Source organism: Mastomys coucha, unplaced genomic scaffold, assembly GCF_008632895.1.
Source record: "Mastomys coucha isolate ucsf_1 unplaced genomic scaffold, UCSF_Mcou_1 pScaffold22, whole genome shotgun sequence".
In the NCBI taxonomy this organism is placed as follows: domain Eukaryota; kingdom Metazoa; phylum Chordata; class Mammalia; order Rodentia; family Muridae; genus Mastomys; species Mastomys coucha.
The window spans coordinates 164,348,075-164,358,148 of record NW_022196905.1 but is presented as its reverse complement, the minus strand read 5'-3'; the positions used below and the strand labels follow the sequence as shown (position 1 = coordinate 164,358,148).

The 10,074-nt window shown below is 52.2% G+C and overlaps 1 protein-coding gene across 11 annotated transcripts in view; it reads right to left on the bottom strand.

The window, feature by feature from the left end:
- Positions 1–8,532, bottom strand: part of Ank1 (ankyrin 1) — a 180,533-nt gene extending 172,001 nt beyond the window's left edge. For 5 of the 11 annotated variants that reach the window (XM_031339268.1, XM_031339280.1, XM_031339270.1 and 2 more), the window contains exon 1: positions 8,107–8,397. In XM_031339268.1, the coding sequence (XP_031195128.1) occupies positions 8,107–8,232 (126 nt within the window). In that variant the 5' untranslated portion in view covers positions 8,233–8,397. Of the gene's footprint in view, positions 1–8,106 lie in introns of all 11 variants that reach the window. The other 6 variants (XM_031339272.1, XM_031339273.1, XM_031339283.1 and 3 more) reach the window with 3 other exon arrangements.
- Between the last annotated feature and the right edge of the window lie 1,542 nt (positions 8,533–10,074).

Here is a 10,074-nt window from a genome sequence, read left to right as displayed (position 1 = left end):
TTTTTTTTTTCTAATTGTGCAAGTACAGAGGAGAGTTGAAAGGAAAATGTAAACCACCTGAAAACGCACATCAAAGATTATCGGCATGAGGATCGCTCGAGTCCAGCTTTTCAAAACCAGCCTGAGTAACGCAGAAATGTCCTGTCTCCTTAAAGCACGTTTTTAAATGTATAGCGTGCTGTCACCTGGGTAACCGTGAGACAGTCCCTGTTTTAAAAAGTAAGTTGGGCAGGGTGTGGTGGCAGATCTTCCAGTCCCAAGGCAGAAGAATTGGCGTTTGAGGTATGCCTGGGCAGTTTAACAAGACTCTGCCCCTCTTTTAGGGGTGGGGATGTGGTGTGAGCCATGGCTGCCCATGTGGAGGCCAGAGTTACCTGCTGAATGTCGTCCCCTTCCTTGTCCAGCTTGTCTTTTGAGAGAAGGTCCATCATGGAACCTGGAGTTCCTTAACTGACTTGATAGGCTGCCAGCAAGATTTGGGGTCTACCCCTCCTCCCAGTCCCGCAGTCACAGGCACACAGTACTGCACCCACATCTTTTGTGGGTACTGGAGATCCAACTGAGGTCCTCATGCTTGGGTAGCAGGCAATTTATTCACAGAGTCACCAACCTAACCCAAAACACTATCTCAAATCAGAAACTTTTAAGAATGGCTAGGGACACAGCCCAGTGGTAGTAAATTTGTATAGCATGTACAAGACCCTGGACTCAATTCCTAATAACACACACACACACACACAGTGGGGTTGGGAGATTGAGGGGGAGAAGGGGGAGGGAGGAGAAGGAAGGGAGAGGGGGAGAAGGAGGGGAGAGGGAGAGGAAGAGGAATAAAGAGGGAGAAGAGAGAAAGCGCCTTGCCCTCTCTAGCCCACCACAGGTATGACAATGCCCTCCAGTAGCATTCTTTAGCTCTTGACTTCTTTCAGCCCAGCCATATGCGCCATATTTACAATACCCAGAATGTCTACATTTCTGGCCTTGCTAGAGGGCACAGGATTGAATAGACACCCACACATATTTAACTTGCTCCCAGATTCTCTCTCCCTCTGTCAGGAAGCTACTTACGGGCATATTTCTGAGAAAGCACCTGTCCTCTCCATTGCTCCATTGCTCAATGACACATGCCACCAACTACCTGCTCAAACGCCAAGTCAGAGATGAGTCCCTCCCCATTAGCTCAGAGACCCACTGAATCTCACAAGCACATACATCCGCATCAGCCACTTTTGTATATCAATGTAAATGCATATATGCTAACACAGTCCAAGGGACCCTGGAGTCCTCTGGGACTACTCCTCTCCATTGCTCATACAGGGCACTCCACTAACCAAACAACTCTAGCTTTTCGTTGGCTTTTGATCCCTACCTGCTGTCCCAGCTCAGGATAGCCTGGGCATCGGTGCTTTCTCTACATCTTGCTTACCTCAGATTGAAGTAACCTTCTCTACCTCAGGGCCTCCTCTGTCCTCCTGACGTGCTCTGCCCAGCTCCTTCTCCAGTCTGTGGTGCTGGCTACCATTGCTGAGCCAACTGCTCCTCACCAAGAATATACTTTCTCACTGACACACATGCTATTTGCACCACTAGATGCTCTGTTCCACACATCTGGATGACCCCTACCAGCCAAGAGAAGCCACCTCCCCACACATCTTCTTCCAAGACTGGTTTTGTGTTGCCAGGCTGGCTTGAGGATCACCTATAGACCGCTTGATGTGCTAAGGTCAGCTCTCGCCCACTTCAGCCAGTTCCAATCGACCCTGGCAATCTGCGTGTACTCTGTACATTCCTTGTAAAAATGAGATGGTTCTCGAGAACAGGACAGAGGAGAAGAGAATGGCATAAAAGCACTGCTGTGCATTTACACACTTGAGGACACTATTTAAATGAGTGTACGGCAAAGATGCTGATTGTGGGCAGGCAGAAAGCTCTGGATCAGAAAGTTGGGTGGACATAGTCATTTTTTGAGACAGACTAAGCACAAGGAAAGCAGACTTGGTGCACTGTCTTTACCCACTCCTTCCTCTGGACTCTCAGTTTGGAGTCCCTAGCCACCAAGTAGGCTGCTCTAAGATGTCTGTGGAAGCCTTTGAACACTCATGAGGCAGCTGTGACCCAAGCTCAGTGGCTCTGTGCAAAGCCTCTAACTTGTAATCCTTTCAATTTGGAGAAGGGCAGCTATACTCAGCTTTGGCTTTCCTGGATCTTTCCTCAACAACAACAACAACAACAGCAACAACAGAAGAGTAACCTTTTCAGAGGCAAAGGATCTAGTCACATTAGAAATTCATGAGAAAAGAATTCTAAAATATTATCTGGCTTGGCTTGATGATTTATAATGCGGGCTTTCTTTCCTGGAGAATATGTAGTGCTTTGTGGTCCTAAAATCCAGATTCTCCCTCCCACAAACCTCCAGGAGACCCGTAATCCAACATGTCTCCTCTTGTGTATGTTCTTCGGCCATGCATGACGTTGGTCGTGACTATTCTCAGAAAAGCTGGGAACCACATTGATGTTACCTGTGGTGGAGATCTACAGAGCACTGGACTTCACAAAGTCTGGAATGTCCAAGCCGGCTCACAATACAAACTGCCTCCGCAGGTGACTGAGTGGACACATGATAACCAACCTATTCTAAGCAGGGACTTCATTTCTTTCCTGAAAATGAAATGCAGATGTGATTTAAAGTACCTATTTTTCACTTACTAGCACTGAGACAATAATGACCCGTGGCCTTCCCAGATGAACATCAACATTTCACACTGAGGTTTGGCCATAGAGCTTAATTAAAAGGCAATTAATTAGCTCTGGACTATCAGATGTCCATCCACAACAAATACCTGCAATGACCAACTTCCTAGGAAGAAAGGCCTGTTTATTGGTTCACGGTTTTGGAGGTGTCAGTCTCTGAATGCTTGGTCCTGTTGCTCTGGAACCTGTGAGGAGATGACCACATGACGGCAGGGAAAGCTTGGCAGAGCCAAACCACTCACTTTACCACTGAGGCACAAGAGAGAGGAAGAAGCTGAAATTCCCACAATGCACTTCTGAGCTACATTCCCAGGTAACCTGAAGACTACCCATGATGGTCCACCTCAAAAATGTCCCAACAACTTAACTGAAGCCCCTGGCCTGGGGCCACATTTTCAATACAAGGACCTTAGGAACACTTCTGATACAAGGTCAGTAACCATCCTGTACATAATTCTGTGTAGCTCTAACCTCTGACGTGCACAGCTTCACACGTCGATTAAAACAGAAGAAACGAAGTTCAATTTAACATCTTGTCATTGATGAGAAGCTCAAAGCAAAACTGGCAAGCAAGCAGTCTTTGCTGGGTGAAGAAGACAGAGGTCTGGGGGCAAGCCACGAGCTCGTGTGCCTTCCTAAGGAGGCCCACAACCTGGCCAGATTCCAGCTCCTGCCTCATCGAGGCGTGGGTAGAATGTGACCTGCAAAACCCCAAGTGCTGGGTACACACACAGGCAGTTTCTCTGTGTGCTAGGGTGCCAGAGAAGTGAAAATGACCCCCAAAGCAGACCATACTGCAGGGAAGGGAGAGCTGGGCCGGCCACCGGGCTTGGGGCAAGTGAGGCAAGTCCTGGCTTCAGCCACGGGCAGTGCCTTCCACAGCTGCAGCAAGAAGGGCTGCTTCCTGTCTTATGACATTCTCCATGCACTACAACCGAATGTCAAGACAGGCTTACCAAAGTGGTGATAGGTTCTAAAGTCCTGCAATTATTAATAAATTGGTGCTTTTAATAATTCCCATGCCGTGCACAAGTTATGCAATTCAAAAACGAAATTGGGGCTTTATTCACAAATACCAACTCACTACAGCATGTGCTAGAAAACTGGCTTAACCACAGGGCCCAGATTTGAAGACACAAGGAACAGCGTTCTCTGAGCCCTACAACTCAGCCGTAGGGTGGAGCTTTTAACCCCATTGGGAGGTAACAAAAGTTTAAAGTTGAAGCTCTTGGCAAATGGGAGTCCTGGGCCAGCAAGACTCCAGCCTAGCTTACTGTCTTCAATACTGCTCCACTATATTCCACAATCTACCCACTGTATACCCCACTAAATACCCACCATACACACACACACATGCTATATCCTACCAACTACCCTACACTTAAGCAGGTGCTATATCTCACAATATACCCACTATATACCCCACTAAATACCATAGATAGATAGATAGATAGATAGATAGATAGATAGATAGATAGATAGATAGATAGATAGATAGATAGAATATGGGGTATGTATGTGGGGTAGTTTATATATCTCCCACTAACTATCCCACTCTTAAGCAGGTGCTCTGTCCCACCAACTACCCTACCCTCTCCATCACCCAGAACTTGAGCAAAGGAGGAGAGCTAAGAGCTCCTGTGTTCCTGCAGCTAGGACAGGAGCCCTTCCCACTCCTAGACTTTTGTTTTTGGCTGCCTGTGCTCTTCCACTGTCTATCCCTGAGGCGTTGTCTCCTTGAGACCACGCTAAGAAACTGTTGTTGTTTCCAAAGAGCTAAAGCCACTTGACGTGTGGACACCCTGCGAGTGTCCACACCCTCGCCAGCAGAATGCTGCACCCAAAGATCGGGGCGGCCCCCTGCCTGCCTGAGGTTTCTATCGCTGTGCAAATGACTTGGAAACGATGCATGAGGCTCCCTTCCAACACCCCCCAAAGATAGCCAAAGACTGTTTCCACCTGAACACACGCTGCAGCCAAGACAGCCTAAGCCAGCAGAAGCAACCATAATTCACTCATTAAACTGTTAGTTCCACAAACCTCCATTGCATGCCCCTCGTGTATGAAGTGCTAGGTGCTGAGAGGCCAATCATACACAGAGCTTCCCCTGCATCTAGGAAGAAGTAGGTGGGCAGAATGAAGGCCAAGGAGAGAGCCCGGCTAGAGCTACCCAGGGCGCTCGCAGGTATTGATGTAGCCAGCTTGGGACCCCTGACAGCAGTTCTGTCTCCCACCCAGCCACCCACTGTTGCTACCTTGAGTTGTGCCCCTCCTCAGTCCTCTACCTCATTTTCTCTCCAACCTCCATGTCCTCCCCCTACCCCCAACCCAGCTTCAAGCTTAGATAAGCACAAAAAGCCCACAAATCCTCATTTTCCGGGCCCTAGGAAACTGTCCTTTCTAATGCAAATGCCTGCTCTACATGGGCCTCACCGCTTATTCCTCTCCACTGTACATAACAGTAAATGTCATAAATGCTGTCTGTGCCTTCCTTTTTTAAAAAACAATAAGATATAATTAGCTACAGCTAGGAGCAGCAAGGGCTTGGTGAGGATGTTGCTACTTAACCAGAAAGCTGAATGAAACACGTTCAGAGCTCCGGAGCTGAGCTCCAGTCTCTGAACTGAGGTCCCTGTGTCTGTCTGTCAGTCAGTCAGTACGTCACAACGTCAGCCTCCACCCCTGATGCACAGCACCCTGAGCGAGCACCTTCCCACACAGTATCCTAACTGCAAAAAGCTGCAACCACTGTTCAGGTTACAACCACAGTTATTCCTACAGATGGGAGGGATTCGGCTCTGCCCAGTCAGCCCCAGTTAAGCAGTTACCCAGACTGACACCTTTCTTTCCTTCTAGTAAATTCAGAGTGCCCTTGGCTCAGGGACCCATTGCCATAAAGTGCCATTTCTCTGTAGTAATGTATCCATGTGTATGTAGGAAGTTATTTTTCCGTGCTCATGGAAGACAGGAGAGATGATGACTCCAGAGCTTCTGGGTCATCTCTGAGATGAGTTAGAGTGCCCCCCACCCCACTGCTTGATTTTAATGTCACATCTCCAGCCATTCCTTCTCTAGTAAACACTGGATTTAGACCTCACCTTATATGAACCTTCAGTTAGTGCTCAGCCCACTGCTTAATATAGATATGGCAGAACTTTCTCTGAATCCTCCTTTGGGGCTAGGGGTATAGCTCAGTGGTTAGAGCACCTGCTTAGCACGCACAGGCCCTGGATCTTATACCTAGTGTCCTTCACTAAATGGAAACAAGCAAATAAATGTTCCTTTCTGTATTGCCTTTTGTCCTTCTCCTTTTCTTCTAGGGTTTTCCATTTCCTTCCAGTTTTATATTTTGCTGTGGGTGTTAGCTATATTACCTTATGTGACTGCCCAGAACACCTCACAATCACCGTGAAAAACAAACAAAGCGTCCCCAAATACCCCCACAATGCGTCCCCCGATAACAATATGCCCTGGGAGTTCACATCATCGCTATCCGTTTGGATTAAAACTTCCTGGTTGTTGTACCATTCATAGCTCTTAAGACACTGCAGAAAACCATGAAAATCTGTATGGAAGATTTCCGAACACCTACTGACGCAGTGTGCTGTGACCAGCTAGTAAGTCAAAACAACGCAGTTCAGGGACGGGGGAACCTATGATCACCCAGGACTAAAACGTGGAGCAAAGTTTACCAAGGGTTCAAAGACAAAGATTCGAGACATGGAATCAATCTCCAAATCACTGTGTTTCAAAGACACACACCACACGGGGTCAGTTAAGAAGAAATGGAATTAAAGAGAGTTTCGGTTTTACTGTTAGTTGAACTGTTATCTCGGGTGTCTGGAATATGAAGAGGAAGCTCCAGGCAAGAAATGAGATGAGAACGTGGAATTGAGTTTTCCTCCAACATCAAGAACAGGGATGGAAATACAGAGGCCCAACACCATTGCCAAGAAAGTAGAGGAGCGCTAGGTTCTCTTAGCAGACTTCCCTGCCTAACCCTCGCAATTGGCATCTGGGACCCTAACGTGCAATTCTCCCTCTAAGTGGCACCAGCCCAAACTCTGATTCACTGTTGGTTTGGGAAAGACCTCTTGCTTAAGGAGTGCCAAGCTGAAATGACTCTTTACACATGAGATGTCAATATTGGGGCAGGGGAGAAAGAGACAGAGAGGGAGGGGAGGGACACCTAACATGGTGATTCCTTAGGTTAAGAGTCAGAGAACATCTCAGCCTGCCCAGCGTCATCTCCAGGAAAAGAGCCCTATCAGCCCCGACACCTACTTCGAAGTAGACTGTCCCCTACACGGCTGTCAACCGCAGCTTCCATGTTTCCTTCTCAGAACGAGTCAGTTTCAGGGAGGGAGTCTTTCCTAAGCAAGGGCAGCATCTCTGTGGAGAAGCTCCATGAACCCAAATTCTCTGGCCAGGGGACGTTCCCGCAGGCCCACATCAACTTCTCCAGGTTAAGATGGCTCTCCGAAGCTAGGGTCCCAGAATTCCATCCACGCCGTCCTAGCCTGTGCATCCCTGAAGCTCTAGCAGGCGGTAGAGTGCCCTGCTTAGTCGCTGTGGACAGCCAGGTGCTCGTAATTGTAACTGTGGTTCTAAACTGAGGTGGTTCTTACCCTGCCATGATCTGAAAGAAGGACTGCAAATAGCAACAGTTGCTTTCAGGGGTCTGGATCCCTGGGCTGTCTTAGCACAGACCCTTGTCCCATGAAAGACTGCCCCAACGATGACCCATGGCAGAGCCCTTCTCCGACCAGGCCTTGGGTCAGGCTGGAAGAGCCCCAGGGAAGCTTCTAAGGGAATTCCTCTTCCCTGCCACCAGTGCCTCCTCTGGAATGACCTTAACATAAAATGTTGCCAAATGCCCAAGGGATGAGTTTCATCTTCCAGGTCCACCCGCGGACCCACAGGGTCAGGAAGGGCTTGGGAAGGGCAGTCGCCCCAGTTCGTCCTGAGAGATCTGGGGGAAGATGCTCGCTCTCCGGCGGCGCAGGAAAACTCAGTAGTCACCTGAGCAGGAGGGGACAGTACCACCTCTGGAGCGCCTGCCCTGTTCACCCAAAGCAGCTCCCCGAAAAAGCCAGGCGAGCAGCCCTGCGCCCCGCGGTGCAGCCCCTCACCGGCTCCGCCACCCCGGAGGCGGCAAAAGTTCCTCCGGAGCGCGGGCCTCTGTTCAAGGTGCTGAAATGAGTCTCGGGGCGGCTCGCCGGAGCCCCGGGGGCCGCTCGCTGCTCGCCCTGCCCGCCACCCCCCCTGCCGCTCCCGCGGGGTCAGCCCGAGCGCGGCCGATCGCCTTCCCGCAGCTCCTCCGGGCGCCTCGGTGCGGGGCCGCCGCCGCCCCCTTACCTTCTTCTTGCGGTCACGGGAGCGGTTCCGCCGCTTCCTGTTGGATTCCTCCTTCTCCTTCTGCTCCTGGAGGGCCTGCGCCTCGATGTCTTTGATTTTCTTCAGCTGTTTGGCCGCCTGAGCCATGGCGGGTCGCGGCGCTCGGTCCCCGCCTCCCGGGCCCGCGCCCTCTGCGAGCCGGCGGCGACGACACCCTCCCGGGGAGAGCCGGCTCCTTCAGCTGCGCAGGGCGCGAGCTTCTCCCCGGCGGAGGCGAAGGCGGCGGCGCCGGGGGGCCGGGGCGCGGGGCGGAGGGCGAGGAGAGGCCGGCGCGCGGCTACCCGAGCCCCGGGGTGGCGCCTCCCGCCGCGGCCGGAGCTCGCTCGCCCGCGCCCCGCACCGGCTCTGGGCTCGCCGCGCGCCCTCGCCGCGCCCGCCCGCCCTCCCGCCCGCCCGCCCGCCCGGGCCCCCCCTCTCCTGCGGCGGCGGCGGCGCGGGGGGCGGGAGGGAGGAGGCTCGTACTGCGGCGCGGGCCGCGGAGGGCGGACTCGCGGGCTCGCGGGAGGAGCGGGGGCAGCTCGGCGCGGCCGCTCCACCAGGCTGGGCGCGGGGCGTTGCGAGCCGGCGCCGGGTCCCCACTGCGGCGGGGTCCTGGGGTGGGGATCGCGGGGCGCCTCGGGGGCGACGGGAACAAAGCCGGGCCGCTCCGCCCGGGCCCGGCGACCCTGCGGACCGGTGTGCCTGACGCCGGAGGAAATGCCAGCATCACCCCGCCGAGCTGCGGAGCCTGGGACCCGGGCGCCGCTGCGGCACCGACTCCGCTAGCGCCGAGCCTGGCCCGTGGCGCCCTCCGGGAAGGGCCGCGGCTCCTGGAGGAGAGCCTGATCTGCCCTGGTCAAACCAAGGGGGCCTTTCCTTTGCATCTTTACCAATTACACTTAGAAAACGAGTCCAGCGTCAAGTCTATTCTTTCTCTGTTCGCTCGTTTTGGACGGGAGCGGAACTGGGTCTCCTCACCAGGGACCGCCCACCCTGCAATACCAGGTCTCTCCCCACCCTCCGTAGGTACTGTGGTCTGGACCGGTGTTGAGCTGCTGTAAAGAATCTTACCAGCTGGGGTCACGCAGCTACCAACGTAGACTGTGGGAATGGGAAATGGCTTAAGCTCATTTCACCACTCAGTCATGTGACAGGCGGGGAAACTGAGGCCCCGACCTATGAACATTGCCCTTTCAGTCTGGTGCAGCTCCCAACCTACTCCTCCCCTGTTCCACGGGACGCTAAGGACAGTTTTGAACAACGGTGTTTAAGACTCGGAGAAGTTATTATGAAACAGCCTGCTTCCTCCTGTCCTCCACTCCCACCCCCACCCCCACCCCGAGCCCCGAGCCTGGGCAGGTTTTAAGCAGCTCTGGTGAGCAGCGGAAGGCATAGTGCTAGGTACTGTCCCCACCCCCTTTCTCACAAACACAGCTCCCTCAGTGATTTCCACTTCTGTCTTCCCCCACTAGGCCCCTGACAGAAAGTAAGGTGCTGGCAATCACAGGGACATGGGTTTGACAGGTCTAACTGCTGTCTTTTCCCAGGGGTGGGTCCTGGGTCTTCTCACTGTAGGCAGAACCACGAATACCAATCACACATGCGACTTCAATTGTCACGTAGACACTTTTTTTTCCATGTAAAGAAACTTGAAGATTGACTTAAAATGTATTTTAAGCCTGTATGTCTCCCAGATCATCGTTTCAACATGAAGTTGATATATTATTGATGCGATTTTACATTATTCTGCTGAGTCTTCAGAATCTGGTCTATTCTCGTCTGGATTCAGATGAGGCACAGTCCCTCACCACCACAGGCCCCTCTCTACATAACACAACCAGCCTGCTCAGAAGGCCACCCTCTGGAGTCCCAGCCCCATGTCTTTTGCACCCCTCTGACCACCCACCAATAATCCCCTTGACTGTAGTCATGATGATATTTACAAACCGG